Genomic DNA, 22,775 nt, shown 5'->3' with positions numbered 1-22,775 from the left:
AAAACAAACTCATTGTCTGGAATATTCTTTCTTTGGCATAGAAATTCCTGTTTAACCCCTGCCACAGACTGGATTATAATTAAGTGACTGGTCACTTAACTATCGTCACCCTTAATTTGAAATTTCTTGAATCTTGAAATCATAGTTGAAACTTGCTGTGTAGTTAGTGTAATCGCTCAGCACCTACTGTAGGTTCTCCGGCTGTGGTGCCTTATAATCTATTCCTACGCAGGCCACCATTCCATCATTTCTCCAGAATAGCAAGTAGGTAGGAGAGGACTTAAAACTTCATTAATCAATTAAAGTCACAGAGTGACAGGGCAAATGTTATCTTTTAATTATACGAGGAACAGATATTTTAAATGGGAGTTAGAGGAGGAGGAGCATGTTCATTAACTCTTCCTCAGCCCCCTGTAAATCCTGCTGATGACTGCATTTAGCACATTTGCATAAACCCCCATATATATATATAAAAGAAAAGCAGAGCAGACTTCCAGACCATGTAGCGATGACCTCTTGCACTTCATAAGACAGCACTGTGAATAACAGCACCGTGTAAATATATATGTATATATATAACAGCACTGTGTGTATGTGTGTGTGTGTGTGTGTGTGTGTGTGTGTGTTATAAATGTGTACACAGTGCTGTTATAGACCCACAGACCCAGGGATGATCTCCTCTCTTGTTTTTTACATCTCTCAGCCTCCTCTCACAAGAGGGTAGGTGGGGTCAAGGGTCGTGTGTCAGCTTGTGCAAGGGAAGTGCGACGACGAGCCTGTTTCAGGAAGTCGACCTGACTGGTTTTGATAGCGGAGAAATCATTTGTTTTTGTTCGTTCCTGTATGTGAGCTTTGTTTCGTTTTTTACCTCCTTCCAGAGATCCTATTTTATGTCAGTCAGGAGTTTTTGCATATTGCATTCGGGCAGCAGCAGCAGCTAAGGGTAACTAGTCATCTTCACAGTGCTGTCAGATGAAATGTGGAGTTTTAACTAAGTGCAAGAGGTCATCGCTACATGCTCTGGAAGTCTGCTCTGCTTTACACTCCTATATAGATTTTAGAAATAAACAACAGCCGGAGATGGTGACAGCTGCCATGACAGGAAGTCGACAGCTTTTTTCCCATTCGTGATAAATGAGAGCAAAGTTTTTATCTCGCAGCTTCATTCGCACTTTGTTTAAATAAAAAATTAAATAAAAAAAAATACCTGTCATTAGTTGAGCTCAGCGGCGTTTATTCTGAGCGCATTTGGTCTGTGTGTTTCACAGGTAATTACTGGAACGCGGCGTCGTTCAACACCCCCTCCTCCTACCTGCACTTCTCCACCTTCCAGGGAGAGACAAGCGCCGACATCTCTTTTTATTTCAAAACTTCTGCCCCCTACGGCGTCTTCCTGGAGAACCTGGGCAACACCGACTTCATTCGACTGGAGCTCAAATGTGAGTCTCTTCATTTCTCGTCTTTTTTTTTCCTCTCTCCACCCCCCCTCTCTCTCCTCTTCTCCCCGCTGTGCCCCCGATTCCTGTGCTTCAGCGGTTATTGCACTGTAATGATAAGTATTAGAACGGAAACGCTGAGGCAACGTTTCCTCCACCTTGCTTCTTCACATCGCCAACGTAATATCTTTCTTTCTTTCTTGTTCTCCGCTGCACTTTACCCCGCGGGATCTTGGAGTCTAGTCATTTATTTTTCCCCAATCGCTGATTACAATGCATGTTCTCAAACTGCTCAGTTGATGGTTATTTTGTCAAATGTGAACTCTCTGAAGGAGAACAGCCACAGACTGAAAGACAACTCCATAATTGCTTATGAATGTCTATTTAGAAAAATCTGATTTTTTCAAGCAAGTCGGCATAAATGAGCATTAGACCTCCTGCAAAATCAACGGGGGAATTAAACAGTGAAGGCGGGAGACTGGGAAATCACACAGCGGCCTGCACCCTGAGAGCCTAACCAGCTTTCTTCTACACCGTTCACCTCACAATGGATAATCCAGAAAGCGAGAATTCTTCTCAAATCCCATGTCGCGTGCACAATGGATTTTTTTTTTTTTAAATAACTTGCATCCCATGTCTCTACACCACCACCCTGACATGGATTAAGCAAATGGAATTGAAGTAGCACCTCAGGGATGGGGTGGAATAAAGCAGGTGTCAGAGGCAATGTTCATTTCATTTGAAGCCTTATTTATTTCAATGTACGGTGCAGCCTGCACCCAGCAGGTCCGGTCCAATCAAATCCCTCCGTCGTGGTCCTGATCTGTTTAATCTGCACACATCTGCTGCATGCGACTCCCTTCTGACCCACGAGGTATCCAGTGCCTCTCTTACACACAGACCATCTTTCCTATGGTTTAAAAAAACACACCCAATATCAATTATTGTTGGTATGTTTTTCGTATTCATTTCTTTATTAATAAAAAGAACACACATGGATGCAGACGCAGATTTACATACACACAAAAACGGGCCTGTTCTGGTTGCTCCGTTTCTGTCTCTCACACACATCCAACAGTACACACACACAAAACAGAAAGGGGTTCATTCAGCTGATGGCTGACTTCCTGCAGGAGAGTGTGTAGCTGGCGGGTCGACAGCGTTCAGCTGGTCTGCGCTGGGAAGCAAGAAAAGGGCGTGTGTTCTCTGCTCGCCCTCAATTATGGTTAATAAGTAAATAATGATGAACTAAAAATGAAAGCACACACTCACAATACTGGAGTTCAGAGCTCTCAGGGTTACTCTGGGCTACCGGTCACAGGGGTCAGATTAAGGAATTGGCTGCAGCGGGGCATTTGGGGTACACTGACAACATTATGCAAGATGGCGTAGGCCCGGGGAAGTGGCTGGGCGTGCGCCGTAAACGAAGTGGCTGGAATCCGTGTGCCATCATTAGCATTGCAGGGAGGCTGCAGGGCATTAGCGCTTATTGCTCCTTGCGCTGGCTCGGTAATGCTGCCGCTCTCCAGAGTATCGGGTTTTTATTGGCAGCCGTTACAATGGTGCCGAGTCGGCCTTCTGCGGCCGGGGAAAAAAGCAGGCATGACAGATGTAGCGCATTTCCATATTCAGAAGTCACTGAAAGCATCTCCTCTGTCACAGGATGCGAGCTCGTGACAATGGATACATCAAGACAAATAGAGTCTCTCTCTGAGCAGCCGCGAACAGGGAGGCAGCAAGACGCCGCCTTGATGGGGAACTGTTTGTTTTCAGCGCCGTTTTAAAGAACTGTGGAGATAAAAAGATTCCATTTTTTACAGAAGGTTGTTTTTCACAGTGCACTTTCAAATAAAACTCGGTTTTTAGTTGTCTGTAATCAGAGGCAATTCACACATTTTTAACAATAACTCAATAACACGATGTCTAAATAAATAACCACAACTGTCTAATGAACACAGCCATGTATGGAGTGTGCTGATACACACATACACAGATAATCATGCCAATGCAATAACACCTTATTAATAGGGGCAGTGGTGGCTCAGCATTTAAGGAAGCGGCTCCATAATCAGAAGGTTGTCCGTTTGAATCCTGGTCCGCCAAGGTGCCACTGAGCAAAGCACCGTCCCCACACACTGCTCCCCGGGCACCTGTCATGGCTGCCCACTGCTCATCAGGGGTGATGGTTAAAGGCAGAGAAGCAATTTCCTTCGGGATTAATAAAGTATACACATTTTTTTTAAATGCAATTTTACAGGGTTAACCTGGGACGTGTGATAAATGCGACAAGACAATTTGTCCAATTGAAATCAGCCACATTAGTTTCACATACTTTATGTGTTCTTTGCCCGTGGAAGTTGAAAGTGCATTAATCACAAAAAAATAGTACCGTGACCTTGCATTACATTACTACAGAAAAACCTCACCACTTAAAAACCTGCACTCGAGTTGAGGGGGGTGCCATTCCCCCCCAAAATTAAAGGTCAAAAATCAACCCCCTTCTAAAATGAAAATTCCCCCGTTCCATCAACGAATGTTTCATCAACAAATGCATTGGGGAAAATACTGTGAGTGAGAGGGAATGCATGGCAGTGGTGACCTAGCGGTTAAGGAAGCGCCCCCGTAATCAGAAGGTTGCTGGATCGAATCCCGATCCGCCAAGGTGCCACTGAGGTGCCACAGAGCAAAGCACCGTCCCCACACACTGCTCCCCGGGCGCTTGTCATGGCTGCCCACTGCTCACTCAGGGTGATGGGTTAAATGCAGAGGACAAATTTCACTGTGTGCACCGTGTGCTGTGCTGCTGTGTATGACATGTGACAAACACTTCACTTTACTAAAGCCAACCTTAGTAAGCAGCACACCTTTTGGAATAGGCAATACTGGCAAATGCTAAGGGCGCCATCCATCCAGGTGGTGCCACAAATGAAGGAAGAAAAAAGAATTCCTTTTTTTTTTAAAGTGAAGTGATTGTCACATGTGATACACAGCAGCACAGCACACGATACACACAGTGAAATTTGCCCTCTGCATTTAACCCATGAGCAGTGGGCAGCCATGACAGGCGCCCGGGGAGCAGTGTGTGGGGACGGTGCTTCGCTCAGTGGCACCTTGGCGGATCGGGATTCGAACCGGCAACCTTCTGATTACAGGGCCGCTTCCTTAACCGCTAGGCCACCACTTCCCCAGTGGTGGGGCATAACTAGGATGTGTTAATGATACATGAACAATAAAATTCACCGTCACCCCGAATCGTTTTTACATCTCGACTGCTGCTTAAAACCACTTTCTTCTGTTTTCGTGAGGACGTTGTCGCCGCAAAGACACACATGCATGCCCACCCTCTGTCCTACTGCACCCTGTAGTTCAGCCTCTGGTGATTTCAGTTCGGCAGTGCAGGCAGGCTAGCCGGCTTCAGCACTCTGGAAAGCCGCGCATGTTTACTGGCTGCATAAATCCACCCTGAAAAGATGAGTAATCCTGGCCGCCCCGGTGCCCGCCTCTTAGATTAGGAGTGAATTCGGGCCACCGGCTCACGCCAAGTCAGGAGAGCAGATTGTGAAACCAAAGCGCTTGCGCTTCCTTCAGGCCCTTCATTATGTTGCCCATCGATTTTTTTTTATCACGGCCATAATCTATCCTGCTTATTTTTGAGGTGGAGCGCGGTTCTCGTGTTTTGGTGCTCCAAATGAAATAGAGCAAAAAAATAATAATCCAGTCCGAGCACGAAATGACTCGTTCAGACAGCTGGGGGGGTGAAGTTCACTGCCCCAAACTTATTTTTACTTCACATTCGACACACATCCAGTCTTATGCTCAGTTTAGCATAAGATTTTAGACAGGAAGAGGTTAGATTTGAATAAGAAAAAAAAAGCTGTTCTTTACACATTCTGCTGCTGCTTACAGCTCATTTTGTAATATAGTTTAGACATGGATAAACGATGATGAGAGTCAGACGTCAAATGTCACCCTGAGTACTAATTTCCAGGACATTTGGAATATTGCACTGCAGTAAATGGGGCTCTATCTATATATTGCTGCCTTTTTTGCTTTTACTCTTTTTTTTTTCTTCTACTCATTTGTTCATGCAGGGCACCTCACTTATACAGTACGGTGCCGTTTGTCACCATCAAAGGGCAGGGAAAGCGCGGTGTTCTTGTGGCAGGCCGCCGTGATCTTTCAACTAGAGGTGATATTTGATCTGGCCTCTCTGCGTAGTTACGGTACAGTCTTTTTCAAAGAGCCCATTTACAGCGGTAATGAGAATTCTCCAATGCTGCCGCCACTGTTCTCACCACCCCTACCCCGCCTCCTTTGGGTTTACGAGTTCACTGAGGCCAGCAGAACTGTGCCAGCGCCCTCTTCTGCCACAGGAGAGGTAATTCAGGCAGCCGCAGGCTGCAGTGGTGGCTCCGTGCCACCATGGCACTGTGGTTGTGAAACCCTCGGCAGGTGATTGAATGGCACTCCCGGTGTTGCTTTCTATCCACCATTCCGGAGAGGTGGGTGTGAAAGTCCCCCAATCCCCCCGCCAAACTTTTTTTCTGCTATGAGATCACAATGGCATCAAAAATTCAGGTCAGATTCTGAGGAATTACTTTTTTTGTAGTGGAGAAATGATTTATTATGCCACAAACGCTGTTTTATACATGTCCCAAGACAGAGGTGGTAGACTCTGGAGCTCTAATTTTAATCTCCCTGTGCTAAGACATTTATTAAATAGGCTGGAGTCCCTCCAAATCATGCAGAGTGTTTCATTATTATACATTCACTGCTACACATTTTGCAATTAATTAATCACGATTAACTCTTAAGACTGAAGGTAATGCAGTGTGGGAAAGAGGCTGAGATGGGGAGTGACAGGGAGATGATCAGGTCATTTTTAATACACATCTGCATATAATAACACCCTGCAAACTCTGACATGGAATGAAATGGAGACTGACCATCTCCATCTTTATTTAGGGATTGTCATACCCGAAACCAGAAGTAAACAAAACATAGATCTAGAGTGACTAGACGCCCCTGGACATGTTCTGCCCTGTTTTGTCTGGATTTTTGAGATGGTTAAATTTTCATCACATCATGGCATCCTACATGCCTGTTCATTTCCGCTCGTGGATTTGTTTCCCACCTGCTCACATTAGTTGATGTACCACTAACAACCCGCTCCTGATTTTTTGCTACTCTCTCTCTCTCTCTCTCTCTCTATGTGTGTGTGTGTGTGTGTGTGTGTATATATATATATATATATATATATATATATATTTGTTTATTTATTTTTCACATCTCTTGCCATCTTAGTTCTTTTTTGCTCGACAAGCGAAAGGGGTTGTTGAAGTGGTCAGTGCCTTTAAATCCTTACAGCCGATGTGAGAGCGGCGGTGCCAGGTGCTGAATATGAATGCCCTCTGCTCCCCCACACTTCCTCTCTGGACACAGATGAAGGAGTTGGGGATGTTCCTGGTTATCCACCCTTCCAAAACAAAGAAACAAAACCACCCATAAGGGCCCTTCAATATCTCTTCTTGCAATGACAGGCACCCGGTGCTCAGTTTTCATTTGCATATAACATAAAAGAATACATGGAGCTCGGGCTTATCCATCTTGTCTTGCATCACGGGGAATCAGATGTACAGTTCCTGTCTCTCCCGCTCTTTCTGTGTGGCCTAACTGATGGGTAATGTAATAGATTTCTGATTTATGATGAGCTATTATTCCTGCATTAAGTGTTCTCAGCTCCCCCTGCAGGCGAAGGCTTTCCATGCTGATGACAGGAGATTATATGACAGATTTATGCCAACAGTGGGTCAACAAGACATGAACTGCTTCTGATTTTATTTTAAATTTTAAAAAGTTTTTTTCTCATTCTGCTCTCCCAAACATCTCCCAAACAGTTCTTTTATGCTTATGTGCTTAGACACATTTTGTCTCTTTTCCGCATGGTGGAGGATACATGCAGTTTGTCAAATGAAGGAATGAAAGGAGAGATGTTAGATGCAAATTTTCTTGACAATGCCTCACCCAAATAGCTCTGCCAGCATCCATCAGGCTATCATTCTAATGAGTAAATGTCTGACATCATCCTTTCATCAGGAACAGATGATGAGCATTTTTATCTTGGATTTTCAAAAATGACAACATTTCAGAATACACCGTCCAAGGCTTTTGTAATGTATTGGATCACAAATCAGGGATATATAGTTAAAAGTCTCTTTTAGGTGTTTGGCAGCACAAGAATATCTTCAGGTCTTTTTGTTGTCAAAGACCTTTGCTCCAAAATCTCCCTTAGGTTGTCACGTTGGGTTTAGATCTGGTAACTCCTAAATCATTCCAGGACAGGCTTGGAGCAGGAGACTAACTTTAAGGAAGATCTTTGCAATTTAAACTCTTAGCCAGAAAGAGTGGTTCATCCATGGCATCAACACTTGCTTGGTCTAGAAACAAGAACAGCCTCCATTGGCCCCTGAATACACTGATTCCAATGAGAAGCCTGATTGCCCTTGATTTTGCCCTCTGGGTAAAATGGGTCAAATAAAGTCCAGCCTGTCATCAGTGTGTTTATGAAAGTATTCTCTGTAATCTGGGCCATCTTCTCAGGCCTTAAATGTACCACCTGGTTGATAAAAAACTCTTGTCCATTATAATCAATTGATGAATATGAATGTAGAGCAGTTCTACTGCACAATGCACACTGTGGACACACATACACATACCTCTTCACACACCCATTTGGATTTGCTCAGCTCTCCCGGTGTGAGAGTTTGAGACAAGTCTGGCATCGGGCCTGGGTGGGCGAACGGGTGGAAAGTTGGGGGCTGTGAAGAATGGCAGCATTGGAGTGTTGATGCTCTGCACCCCAGAGCCAAAATCCAATTACAGGGATCAGAGGGTTGAGAATCGCAGAGCAACCCCTCTCAAGACCCTTTTACACCTGCCGCTGCCGCCATTTCTCTCCCCCTCGCCCGCACCCTCTGCTCCGCTGCTCCGTGGCCGATTGCCAGCCGGTGGCGGCCGTGCCCAGGCAGTGAGGTGAAGAGGGAGCGTGTGTACGTGTGAGAGGGTCGGCTCTGGAGGTTGATTGATTGGAGATGCTCTCCGACTGCGAGGGGGCTGGTTAAGGTGGAGGGAGCTCAGGGAAGCATGAGTCCATTGGTGCTCTCCTGCTGCTCCGGTACCTAAAACATCTGTGCAGAACAGGTGCTGGTCTGAGTGGCAGCCACTGGCTGTCACTTTTTCTTCACGCTCAGATCTCACAGCCGGGGAAATGGCACCCCCTGTCGAGAGTCAGTTCTGCTGCCGGTGCGGGCAGAAACCTCCAACACTGCATCTCTCGGGAGGACCACACTGTAATAAAGAAGAATAATTGTGCGGCGCACTACCCCTCTGTTAAGCACGTCATTATTAAAAAGTCATTACGTTCGGGCAGGACCACAGCAGAAGGCAGCCAGGCCCAGGACATCACAGGAGCAAACTTCCCAGGGAATGGCAGCACTGTGATTGACAGGCAGGAAAATGCCGGAACGGCATGTCTGTGGAGATTTTGTCCTAGCTGCCGATCCTGAACAAGAGGACGAAGGCAGATGCGGAAATGTAGCCCCTTGCTGCCAGCCCTCCACCCAGATGACTTGCTGGACTTGCTCACTGTCACATCACAGCACAACGGTTAACTGGAAACTCCCCACAGCCCCACAGTGGGCCCTATTATTAAACTTGCACTAAGCGCAAAGACAAGAAAGAAGGAATCAGCAAAGATCATGTACTGGGTGAAATTAAAAGGCATGGTTAATTTCTCATCAAGATACAGAACTGTCAAGTAGTTTTTCTTGTTTTAACAATTTATATAAATCCCCTTAGCTTACACTAATGAATCTCCTGTATTGAATTTTCCTCGCTATAAAAATGACTGGAATATAAAACTCTTTCATGCATTGATTATCAGGAAGATAAAAATATCACAATTTTTCATGAATTCATTTGTCAAACGTTCACAAATCCCTAGGCTGTGAAGGGGAAGTGAAGTGATTATTCAGCACAGGGTGCACAACACAAATTCTGAAAATTTGGAAATCCACACAGTGTGGTGGGAAAATGTGGCATCAAAACAGGGCCATTTTGATTGGTTAGATATTTATTTCTCCTCCTTGTAGTCTCCAAAAACTATTCCGGGCTACATTTAAAAAGTGTTCATTTATCAAAAATCCGATATCAGTGCAATATGATATAGTTCAACGTCATGCCAGTAGGTGAGATGCCTGGGTGAGACCCTGCCCTGTGCCCAGTGTCACTGAATGGGCTCTGGAAGCCACAGTCCTGAGATGGATTAGGCTGTTGTGTCACGTCCATGCGGGCATGACGCGGCGGGTGAACGGAGAGGAGGACTAGGAGTGACGAGGAATGACGAGGAATGAAGGACGCTTTCACCTGACATCACGGAACAGGGGTTTAATGGTGAATCACAGGACAGGGGAGACATCCGAGACGTAGACACTGGTGAACACGGAACATAACTTCAAAGACCTGACAGCGGACAGAAACGAACAGGGCAGCTTTATACAATTAAACACAGGTGAGAACGATTAGGGAACATTTCACAGGACAATGAAACTCCGGTCCGGATCCTGGACCGGAGTAACCCCCATTTCAGACCGGATCCTGACATGTTGTGGATAGATAAGCCATTAACTATAAAAGACTGCCTGTCATCTACATGTGTTTTGAGTTAAAGCATCTGTCAAATTAACATGACCTCTGCAGGTTATGGTTAATGTACATGAGTCTTTTTACAACAAAGAAAATGTAATACATTGTTTGGCCATTGATAAACCTATTAATTTAACAAACCAAAGTTACTGTACAGTCATAAATAATTGATAGAGCTAATCGAGATTTCTAAAGGCTCATGAATACAGAGAAGAGTTTTTGTTTTGAGGGCGTAATTAATAACTTATTACTTTCCCAAAAAGAAAAAAGGGAATAGCTTAATTACAGTTTAAGATTAGTAACATTCTACCACAGTTTCTGCCAGTGGTGGGTACATTACATTATTAATATTCTGTTGTACCCCCTAAATTCTAACATGAAACATAAGAGCATAAACAGGAAGTACAGGAAGTGTTCCATTAGAGGAAGAAATTACATGCATAACAATTCAACCCTGGGAATTCAGATTCTCTGTGTTCATGGAGTTTGAAATACTCCAAAACCCATTTGACTTTATCTGACAGTTAAATGTCAGAGTGTAGTAGGGTGGTAGTAGCCTAGTAAGTAACACTGAACACTTAACCCTGAGAATGTAAGTCGCTCTAGATAAGGGCATCTAATAAATGCTGTAAATGTAAATGTGTTAACTGAGGACCATGTCAGGAAAGGAGCACATCTCTGCTCATCAAACAACCCGAACTTCTTCTGCCACAACATCCCTCCTCTCATCCCACCTCAGGGACCACCACTCCACTCTAGTGTTAAAGGTGTGAATGTTAACACAGAATCGATAAGCACAGTTGGGGACTAGTCATAGGGGTTCAGGGGGTCCTGAATATAACAAAAATAAATAAATCTGGCAATGGAGAGATTTAACTGGGTTTCATCAGAAGCTTTAGACAAACGGCTTTCTTTAAGTTTACACATCCTCCAGGATTAATTGCCGGTGTCGACGGTGGCCATTCGGGGGCCAAATTTCATCTGAAGCCCCAAACTTCCAGGTCTCAGTAAATAAATGACTGTACTCAACAAATGATCTGTTTGATTAATATGTAACCTGTTTAACCACAGCCTGGATAGCCCCAAAATGACAAATAATGATCCTGGCTTTTTAAAAGCAAATGCTACAACATCTGCCCATAGATAAAAACAGGCTATAAAAGTGTACATTAATGGAGTTCATTTATTTTTGCAACTCCTCAGGACCTCCTAACAAATAATAATGAAAATTCTGATAGCAGGTCAAGGAACAGCAACCACAAAAAGTTGTATTCACTTTTTTTTTTTTTTAATTGGTCTTTTATAGTTTTCTCAAATCTTTCCACAGCACCTACTGTGGTCTCCTTCTCCTTTGATGTGGGTAATGGTCCGGTGGAGCTGAACGTCCACTCCCCCACGCCTCTGAACGATGACCAGTGGCACAGGGTGAGCGCAGAAAGGAATGTGAAGGAGGCCGTGCTGCAGCTGGACCAGCAGTACCAGGAGGTGCGTCCGGCGCCCCCGCAGGGTCACACCCGCCTGCAGCTCTACAGCCAGCTATACGTGGGTAAGGGTTACCAGCGGACTATTCCATTACAGGTCTGGACTATTCCATTACAGGTGTTTGCTGGTACAGATTCTGTTTCCGAGAGTAGACATGGTCATTTAAGTGCTTTTTCAGAAAAAAAAAAAGATTTTCTTTAAAAACTATATTTTAACACATCTTACATTCAGCAGTTACAGGGACAGTCCACCTCGAGCAACTCAGGGTTAAGTGTCTGCCTGAGGAACCCGCTAGGTCACTACCACGCCTCAACAGCCATATATGCTTGGATATGTGCAATCCACACTACAGGTCCATGCAAAAATTGTTGAAAAACTATTATATTGACATTCACTGTGTTTGAAAAGTTGCTGGCAGGGTTTGGAAACAAATTTTTTTTTTTGCCAAAAATTGATAGAACCTCATCTGTCTGTGCAGTGAATCTGTGCTGTTGTGATAAAGCCAACGGGTGGTTATTTTGATTAAACCTTCATATCCATTCAATTACAAATATAGTGTATGATGTTACATTACACTTCAACAAATTTTGCATAATATTATTTATTTTTTAAAAATAATCAAGGGTAGGCCCAGTGTATGTGATGATCATTTTAAGCAGTGGTGCGCATTTTAAGGAACATTTAATCAGCTGTCTTTAAACATGCTAGAAAGCACGGCTAAGCATGGCACCACATGCTAAGCATGAGGCCTGTTTGCTAGTCTAAGGAGAAGGAGATTTGTCGGATTTTTATGAATAGACTTTTTAGAGCAAACATCATTAAAGGTTGTTTTTCTTTATTCTTTCATCTGATTATGTAAATTACACGTTTGGCCTTACACTAGCAAATGTGCTGCATGCTTACCACCGGTTTGAAAATAGTGCCCATATAGTTGCCTAATAAACAGAGTATTATAATATTATTTAAGAATGAAAGCGTTTCAGGTTCTTACACCATGCTGCAGGCATTTGGAAGAACACTAAAGCCATGTCCTTTCCTGTGGGGCGGCGGGGATGGAGGGCTGTTACGGATCTGTCAGCGATTACCGCAGGAACGGCGTTACCTTGACGAGTCACGATGGAGGACCTGTGGATTTTATTGCGGCAGATGCAGTGGACTACAATCTTAGAACAAATCAGTGTTGTGCTGGACTGGCAGTACTAAGCCATTTATTTCTCCATCCTATTGCTTTGTTTCCAAAAAGTATAAAAATGAATCTGACATTGGAGAGAAATATTCTCAATCAATTATTTAGTCAGCATTAATTCATTAAATAAACAATGATATCCGATTAACTCCTGAAGTTGGTTGAATAATCACATTAATCCAGAGTTTGTGACTAAAAATATCTTAATGAGCTTTGTGCTAACATTAACCGAGTCTCATTAAGGCTTTGAATGCATTAACAACTTGAGCTGCTCGTGAAGCAATTATCTCAGAAAAAAAAATAATTGTTTCATAAAAAAAAAAAAAAAATCTGCTTTGCCGTTTCGTTCCTAAGCTCATTCCTTCCCCGCAAATTGCTTTGAAGCCCATTAAGGACGGAGGAAACTTGCAAGCAATAGAGCAATTGTTCGCTTATCTTCCCAGCTTTGTGCAGAAAAAAAAGTTTAATAACGCAGCAGTAGCTTGAGCTGTTGGTATTGTGGCTTTTCTTCGTCTAATTTGTTTTTCCATGCTCTTGACCTTAATGGGTCTACCAAAAACTGACTAATGACCTTCAAGTGAGCACTTGCTCAAAAAAAGGTATTGGTTTAAAATGCTTTGTACTATAATTGTCTTTTTGAACCGTAATGGCCTTTAGGTGTCTAATTGAAGCCGATGCTGCACTTTTTTTGCTCTTGTTTCACCGTTCATGTTGCGGTGCTGTCAAGGATTTGGCTTCAGAGTGGGTAGGAATTGAATATTTTCCCAGGTTACATCTGGAGGACACGTGACCAGCATTTTCGATGTGGTCATTAGATGGTTGGTCGACGGGCAATGAGCTTTGAAAATCAAACGCATACGGGAGTAAAAGAAAGTGGCCTAATCCCTGTCAGTTGTCTCAGATGAAACGTAATCTTTGGCTGCGCCCGGGCTGCTCGGCCGAATGCTTCAGCACGAGTCTTTGACCCGCCGCGGGAAGCAAATTTGTCCATTTCAACTGAGCAGGCGGCGATGGATCTGTCAGATCTGACAGGGCCGCGACTCGCCTGCCTTTCAGCCGGACTCATTCCGGCCTCTGCGATTCATTGTTAAAACACCTTCTTTTCCATCCTGGAGGCTGTTTTTCACGCGGGTATGAATATGCCACTTTCTCATCCACCTGCCGTTTTGTTTTGTGAGGCTTTCCGACCTTCTGAGAGTGTGTGGTGCAACGTGTGTATGTGCCTTGCTGTGTGTCACGCCCCTGTATTGCCCCGAGTCCATCGCACATTACCAACAACAGCCAGTCAATAGACCCCCTGGTAAAGCCAAGCAAATTACCCTTTCCTACATTTACTTGACAAGAAGAGACAACTGGCTTCAGGCACCAGGCAGACAGGTTATCATTCACGCCCTCACCTTCACCTCGCAGTGAAGACACAATTAGAAGAGAAAGAAGAAGACAGATTGGTGATGGATTAAAGGCAAATCCTGAAAAAATGAACAGAGAAGCTCCATGGAGAGGCAGATTTTCCCGAAATGGTTACGGCGCTGGTAATGCCCGCATGCAGCAGCAGTTGTGCAGTATGTTGTGGTTTATAGTGACATTTCTGAGAATGTCTCCACCACCACCGTCTCCATCAGGACTAAATGAAAAGCATGGTGTCCATCCTGTACTGTAGCTGATACAAAAGCAACTTCCTTGTTAACTCAGTCAGTACCATCGAATGCTGATATACAAATATATTGCATATTAATTGTTTGTGTAATTTCACGTCGGGTGAGTGATGAGGCACAGGCACACAACATTGAGAAACAGGAGTGGTTTTTAATAAATGGAAAGAAAACGCACAAACAAAAGTCCAGCATACATGGGATCAAAGCAAGACAGGGTGAGGAAAATGGCAACATAAAAAACAGTCCATCTGCGGGCCGTGCATTAGTGTCAGTTTGTGCGCGAGCGTCATCATAGGTCATCTTCTGTTTGGGTTGTTGCATCTTGCTCTCAAACTACAATAAGACGATTAGGGCCAAAAAATGTTCTGCTGTCAAAATAGCACAACGGATTGAAACTTCCTACTATGGACAAAATAGGGCCCTGAAAGTCAAGGTTTGATACAATCTGTTCTTGTTATTCACATGAGCGTAACTAGTAATGATTAACCCATGACAGTCACACTTTTTTTTCATCCTTATCAGTGTTGGTGTTAGCATGCTCTGCTTGTTTGTATGTCTTGTGAATTATTATTTATTACTCTTCAGTACTTTTTTTTGGTTTCACTTCTTTGCTCTCTGTTGTGGTTGCATGTACGATTGTCATTCAGCTTTTGTTATGTTTTGCCTGTCTTCTCTTTTTTTCTGAATTGCATGCCCATCTCATTGCCCCCCTCTGCTGTGCTTCCTCACCTGCATCGGGGTGGTAATGGCGGCTCCACAGGGAAGCCGGCAGCCTGGGCCTGTCAGGACAGTAGGTAACTTTTGTGTATCGCACATCCCCACGGCTAACCAACCCCCAACTCTCTGATTCTGCATAGATTTGAAGACAAACTGCTCCCAGAGCAACCATCCATAACAAAAATAGGATCCATTCATATGCATTTTTTCATTGAACCATCCCGTCTTTGGGTTTGCCGGTGGAAAGGGTCTCCTTTCAGATATAATATCTGGGTGGTAGAAATTCAGCGCACTGCAAAATGAAGGTGCCAGGTTGTTCCCCGTTACAGCAGAATTTCCTCAGGAATCCAAGCCAAGTCGAATGAAAACAGCACTTAAATGCAATTAAAGGCTTATTTATGGATTCAGCTTCCAGATGATAAATACACCAACGTTTTACAGCAAATTACATTTGACAAGGGCCGTGTGATTGAATTGATGTCATTTCTGAAAATGCAATTTTTCACTTGGACCCACTCAGCATTGAGCCCTGAGCAAGGTGAGGAGGTGCTCAGCCAGGCGCACTGCCTTAATGAATGTAATATGCTAATCCATTAGTGCTTCATTAGGCCATAATTAACTATTTAAAGGTTATCTGAATGGAACGTCTGAACAGATCTTGTGCTGCCGAGTGTCAGTGAGTGCAGTGTGAGGAAAAAAATTTAATAATGTTAAAAAATTATGCAGACATAAATATTGTTGTTCCCAGAAATTATGACTTTATGTAGCCAACTGGGTAGACGAGTGTCACTTCAGGAGACATTCCAAAGAAAGTAACGAGAGGGACGGTGCTCTCCGAGTGACATTAATTAGCACAGCACTGCGGCGTGGCTGCAGCCCCAGTAATGGAGACCCAGCGCTTTAATTGCACGCCGTTATTATATTAATGCAGCGTGTTTATGGCTGACGGAAACTGCTTCTGTCAGCTTAGCATTTCAGAAGCAGGGCAGACCCTCTGTGGGTTAGTTCAATGGCAGCCCAGGTCACTATCACATACTCGGAAGAGAGGAACACACTGCGAGGAGGGGAAATAAATCAGAGAGCAGAGCCAGTCCTTAATGTGGGCTAAATGAGCGCTGGCGCTTTAATGCGTTTTTCCATTCTCCACTCTCCCTTTATATAGCTGTCAGGCTGTCACATCTCTTTTAAATGGTTTTAACTGAAGATCACAAAATTAAAGAAACATAAATAAATAAACAAATAAATAAATTGCATTTTATTCACTCTGGAGCTTTTTGATGCCCCTTTGTTATCCATTATTAGCTAATAATTACCACGTCACAGATGTATAAATTTCATCAGTGTGTCTATATTGTCTTCGTAAATGGTTATTTTTCTTTTCAATGAATGAATGAAAAGAGGCCTGGGCAGTTTTTAGCTGTAAAGGAATAAATATTTTCACCCTGAAGCTTACCACTAATAGGACTTAAGTCACTTAAATTTTCCCAGGATCCATATTATTGAATGACCCTGTACTGAGTCTTTTTATATGTGCAACATTTAATGGATTAAAGCCATTCTTGTCTTCATTTTAACCTGCTGATTAGACTCTGAGCTATAGGGAAGATTTATATTTTTTCCTGACTGTATTGATTCTGTATTGATAAGCAGCACAGAGGACAGTGTAGATTCAACAAATCTTTTTTTCTCTGGACTGAAACTGAATTCATTTACACTGTAGGTGCTGCCGGGGGTCAAAGGGGCTTTCTAGGGTGCATCCGTTCTTTGAAGATGAACGGCGTGACTCTTGACCTTGAGGAGAGGGCACAGGTCACTCCCGGAGTGAAGCCAGGCTGCTCGGGGCACTGCACCAGCTATGGGATGTACTGCCGGAACGGAGGCAAGTGCCTGGAGAAATACAACGGCTACTCTTGCGACTGCAGCTCAACAGCCTATAACGGTCCTTTCTGCACTAAAGGTAAAAACGCCCTCTACTACATTCTGAACCTTATCAGCTTAAGCCAGCCATGCACCCTTCAGACCGACAATGCATTGAAGCCACTCTGGGTCTGCTCTGCTGGGCACACTTTTCAAATCGGCGCTAAGCACAGTGCAGCAGGCTCATTCACTAGCGAAAGAACTCCTGAAGATTTACATGAGTAGATACGTCAAGAAACAATGGTAGTTATCTGTATCTAGTTAACTTTACTTTTCACTTTTACTTTGATGGCATTTACAGTCACTAAATACTTAGACGGTCTCCCTAGAGAACCTTTTGGTAGTAAGTGGGATTTGAACCTCTGACTTTGTGCTGTTCTGGTTTATATGTTATATGTTATACTAACAAAACAGCCCTACACTACATTTACATTTACATTTACAGCATTTATCAGACGGCCTTATCCAGAGAGATTTACAATCAGTAGTTACAGGGACAGTTTCCCTGGAGCAACTTAGGGTTAAGTGTCTTGCTCAGGGACACAATGGTAGTAAGTGGGATTCGAACCCCGGTCTTCTGGTTCATAGGCGAGTGTGTTACCCACTAGGCTACTACCACCCTGCAAACACTACACGAGCAAATAAGTCCCCCACTTAGTGCATAGTTCTGTCCTAGGGGCAAGTTTAGAAGAAGTAACCTTTATTATTTGTTTTCTATATCACTGGTTTTATTGCATGTAATTTGTTGTTACCCCAGTTACCCTTAGTCACATTAAGTGAATAAATGACACTTTGTTGACCTTTCAAAAACCATAACCTGCTGGAGCATCATGGGGCTGGTGGGAGATGAATATCAGTGTCACATGATCCTGCTGAATCACAAACAGCTTCACCCTATTAGAATATGGTAATGTGGGCTCAGACATGAAAGGACCTCTTCTGCCAAGATTGGCTGATGTACAGAGACCTCTGTGGAGTGCTGCCGCAAGGCCTCCCTTAAAGATGGCTACGCTTCTAAAAAAAACATGCTGATCCCCCAAAGAGCAGTGCTGTCATTGTTCACTCTCAACTCCCCTCGCGCTCTGCTTTTTTTGAAAAGCTGAAAAATGCATGAACGCCCTCGTAATTGGGACAAGTTAGTGCGCATTTCCATTTTATCCATATTTACACGGGCACATCAGGGGAATTGCAGTCAATAACCCATTCTTCTCGTTTTGTGCCTGCAGGTCAAGGCGGTTGCCTGCGCTTCTGTACGCAATTGTTGCTCAATAATGAATAACTCCTGCAATTCAGAGGTCTAATCCTTTCTTTCCATTCCCTCATTTCCACAAAAATACTGTTTGTCCCCATATTAATAATATTAAAAACGATAAAGTGACAAGGATTGTGGGGGGTCATAATTCACCCTCATCTTGTGTTCCTTATCTTCTCTGTCCTGTGTCCACATCCTGTCAGACAGCCACTGGGTCAGTGGTATGGAAGACAGGGGAAAAAAGGTGGAGGGAAGGCTGCTGGTAATGAGGAGCAACCTCAGTTTCACAACAAATTTCTGCAGTGGTGCACACATTACACCCCAGTTGTGTTCAAAGCAATGCTGTTTCTTATATATATATATATATATATATATATATATGTGTGTGTGTGTGTGTGTGTGTGTATATATATAGAGAGAGAGAGTTTCTTTCAATTCATACATGCATGCATATATATATATATATATATATATACACACACACACACACACACACACACACACACACACACAAATACATTTATCTGGTCTAGAACCAAGAATCTGTGATGTACAAAAGGTAGGCAGAGTAAACCATAGAACGGTGCCGTTATTTGGGCTTAATGAATGTGTTAAATAAATTAATGAGTTCCTCCATGTTAGTGCTTTTGTAGTTTGTGTCTTGTTGCCTGGCTCCCATGGGACCCTGAAATGCAGGACGATTCTCATTGGTTCCTGGCTCAGGTTTTGGATAAACACCAGCACTGGTTCAAATTCAGTGTATGGACTGCCACCACTGTTAAAATGTGTAATTATTATAAAATATTTTTACATAAACTGACTTTAATTACCTATAAGTGGTTAGCGTTGTTAACATTATAATTCTTACTATACCTTAATTCATACCATAAATATAGCCATCGTTACATGCATTCAAGGAAAAAAGGTGCCCAGCTTGAAATGCAAAGTGATGTGTAGGGTTCTCTCTTGCCACCCATGAAATGGGGCGTGATACGAGGGGAAAGACTCCCAGTTTCATATCAGAAGCCAACCTGCTGAGATGGGGGTTACAGGTTATCTTTTTGCCTGTTGCTGTTCTTGTTATTCTTGTTGCTTTTGGTGGTGGTATTTCCTAATGTTATCACAGCATCAGAGTGCTCTCCTCATTTGCATACATCTGAGATAACAACAACACATCTTTTTTTTTGTATAGACGAAATTCAGTATGTCTTAGTGGGCCAAAACCTTTACAAATGAAACCCCCAAACGTAGACCTTATCTGAACAAGGGGTGGAAGAAGCCTTGGGATGGAGTAATTCAGAGATGGACCCCTTTTCAGCGTAGAGACCCCATTTCAGGTAGAGAATTAGAGCAAGGTTGGTATTAAATAGTCCAAGAAAGTAGAAGAGGAAAAAAAATGGAAGAATAGAAGTATTTGTCAACTTTTTATCACATAGTGCAGGGTAGGTTCTAAATAGTCGACCAGGACAATTAAATCCTTTAACTTCAGTTCTGTTGGTGTGAGTGGCTGAGGTAACCACCACACTGGTCCAGTCCATCTCAACTCACAGTCTTTCCCATGCCAGTGTGCAAAACCTCATCATTGAGTGTTTTTGCCCAGCATATTTATTTTCAGCGTTTAGCTATTTTGGGGTTAAGTGATAAGACCTTTTTCAATTACACACTGCTGCAGCGTGCACCCATCAGGGCCCGCGGGCCTCAGTACTGCATCAACGCGGCACATGATTACGAGATTTAAAAAGAAAAAAACCCACGGTTTCTGTTGAGGTGCAGAGGATGGGGTCCTAATGTTCCCTGCTTCTATTCACACATTCCCCCCAGTGTGGATTAACTTCATTACCCTTCCTGATTTCCCAGGGTTCCTCCTGTTCCACCCCTTATTCAATAAAAAAAAATTCTGTATTGTTTATATACCGCGCCCATAATACAGAAAAACATTCTCTCACCCATGCTGAATATTCCTCTGAAGGCGCTTTATTCCTGTGAAGTCAAATGGAATGGGGAATAGCAGACTATTATCTTCCTTTTATGCTTCATAGAGAAACGGAATAATGCGTTTTTACCCAAGCAGGCGCCGTTTCATGTTTTTTTCTCTCACCGTTTATCTGTAAACAAAAACGCAATAAGTGCATTTTCAGTGTAACTCCTTTCCTTTCCAGACATTGGGGGCTTCTTTGAGGCTGGTACACTGGTCAAGTACAGCTTCATTCCAGAGACTGCAGCTGCGCCCAACAAGGACGCGAAGGACATCTCCCAGACGTCACCATTGGAAACCAACCTGACCCAGGAAGACTTGTCCTTTAGTTTCAGCACGTCCAGCTCTCCAAGCATCCTGGTCTACATCAGCTCCAAGAGCCAGGACTTCATGGCTGTGGTGCTGCGGCACAATGGTGAGGCAACACCTCCACCCAGTGTCCCTTCTGTTCAATCTGGGAGCTCGGTGTCTGTAAAATCAGTTTCTCTAGAATGAATATGAGGCAAAGCTGTACGGAAATAATTAGAACCCTTAAATTCTATTTATTTTTTCTGTGAATTCCTCAACCCGTGAATCTATTAAATTGAATTAAAGGCACCTTAATTAGGAAAAGATTTATTAATTTATTAGCCTTATCCCAGGGTAGTAGCTAAGACTGAGTGAAAGCTCTGCCATACCTCTTAATTCTAACAAATTCAATCAGTTCAGTTTAAATGAAAATGTTCAGTTTTAAATGAATAGTGGAAAAGGATATAAGGGTAAATGTTTCATTGTATTTTCTGCCATTCTTAATGAAGTTACTGAAGACGTGGGATTTTACAGATCAGGATTTTGTAGAATTAGAATTCCATAAATATGTGATTTTTTTTCTGTAGTCAGACCCCTGAAATGAAAGGGGATCCAATTTTCACCTGCTTCTCTTTGCTCCAATGGAAATGCAAAAAAAGTTAAAAGTTATATACTGTAGTAGCCTTTAGGGGACTGACAGACGCTTGTGCCCACATTCAGAATGAACATTTCCACTTTCAGTTTTAAAAGACTATAAATGGAAATGGATCCTGGTGTGCATGAAAAGCTCAGGTGTAATGAGGTGACAGTACTGAACTGAAAGCATAGTGTAAATTGTTATATTCAGTAAGCAATTATGGTCACATTTATTGGCATTTTAAACGGTGACATGTCAGATTTAGCCCACCATTTGGACCTAAAGAAAAGTAAGTCTTGTTGCAGCAGCAAAAAAAAACATTTGCATCATACTAGGGAGCTTTAATGTCATTTGGTTTTGATTTTGTCAGAGAGCGATGTCTTTCATTTGAGCAAAATTTCATTAAAAAAAAAAGTTCTGCAAGCTGTAACCATGTAATGAGAAGTGGTGGAGTGTTGCTATTTATCCTGAGCTTGATTAACATTTATAGATATAACCATTTTGTTGTTTGTGGAATAATACCAGTTGGGGGAGAACATAGAGAGTTATTATCAAGCATTTGGAACTTCATATTTTAACGTCCTGCTTCATAAGCTCCAGGATTGTCGGTGACAGTAGAGCGCGTGCTCTCTGTGTCCCGTCAGACAGGCTGGAATAAGGGCTGTCAGGAGCTGGCCAGAGGAAGTGTAGTGTGTCAGTCTATCCCCTGCATTTTCAGCTCACAGTTTAGATGTGCAGTTACACTGATGCTTTATTTATATATTTAAATCCTGAACCGAAGAACCCCGGTCAGATCTGTCAGCTGGCAAAGACTAACATTATCTCTCTCTCTCTCTCTCTGTGTGTGTCTGTCAGGCACACTGCAACTCCGCTACAGCCTGGGTGGCCTGAGGGAACCCTTCACGGTGGATGTGGACCAGCGTAACCTGGCCAATGGACAGCCTCACAGCATAAACATCTCCCGTGATGGACGGACCCTCTGGGTTCAGGTAGAGGAGCTTCGTTTCTGAGGGACATTAAACTAAAAGCTGTACCTATTAGTCTCAATGGCCAATATTCTCAGAACTGGTGGTAAGAGCTGCGCTTCGCTCTAAACATGGCTCTTATTACCAGCTTATTGGTGACATGGCTGAATTTTCATAACTAGATCACACACCGCATCAAAATCCATGTCTGTGAATAAAAAAATCTCATGTGCTTCCGATGGTTTATGTATTAATGGTGTCCCCTGTTGAAAAAGCACAGGCAACAGCTAAATGAGATTTATTAAGTGTGTTAGTGGACCAGATCTTGTGAATAGGCTTTTTAAGTTGAGGGGAGATGGTCTGGTCTGTGCATGTTAAGTGGACCAGTGGGTGGACGTAATTATTGTCTCAGGTCTTATGCTACTTGTCCACCACCCACCGTGGGCTCAGCCCCGGAATCGGAGAGGATCTGCACATAGTGACAGGGGAAAAATAGACAGTGTCAAAGAGACACTGGCCCTGTCATCACCAGAGATGGCCCTGTTCCTGCTCTCTCCTTCCC

General features: G+C 43.2%; 1 protein-coding gene across 2 annotated transcripts in view; it reads left to right on the top strand.

Moving 5' to 3' along the window:
* cntnap2a (contactin associated protein 2a) overlaps positions 1-22,775 on the top strand; it is a 283,755-nt gene that overhangs the window by 238,214 nt on the left and 22,766 nt on the right. The window contains exons 16-21 of one of the 2 annotated variants that reach the window (XM_028961981.1): positions 1,269-1,439; positions 11,467-11,685; positions 15,223-15,252; positions 16,900-17,136; positions 20,508-20,738; positions 22,104-22,237. In XM_028961981.1, coding sequence (XP_028817814.1) covers positions 1,269-1,439; positions 11,467-11,685; positions 15,223-15,252; positions 16,900-17,136; positions 20,508-20,738; positions 22,104-22,237 — 1,022 coding nt within the window. The remainder of the gene's footprint in view (positions 1-1,268; positions 1,440-11,466; positions 11,686-15,222; positions 15,253-16,899; positions 17,137-20,507; positions 20,739-22,103; positions 22,238-22,775) is intronic. The other variant, XM_028961990.1, reaches the window with a different exon arrangement.

Source organism: Denticeps clupeoides, chromosome 2 (assembly GCF_900700375.1).
Source record: "Denticeps clupeoides chromosome 2, fDenClu1.1, whole genome shotgun sequence".
NCBI classification, from domain to species: Eukaryota; Metazoa; Chordata; class Actinopteri; order Clupeiformes; family Denticipitidae; genus Denticeps; species Denticeps clupeoides.
The sequence above is the reverse complement of the archived record's forward strand: the minus strand, read 5'-3'. Positions and strand labels throughout refer to the sequence as shown.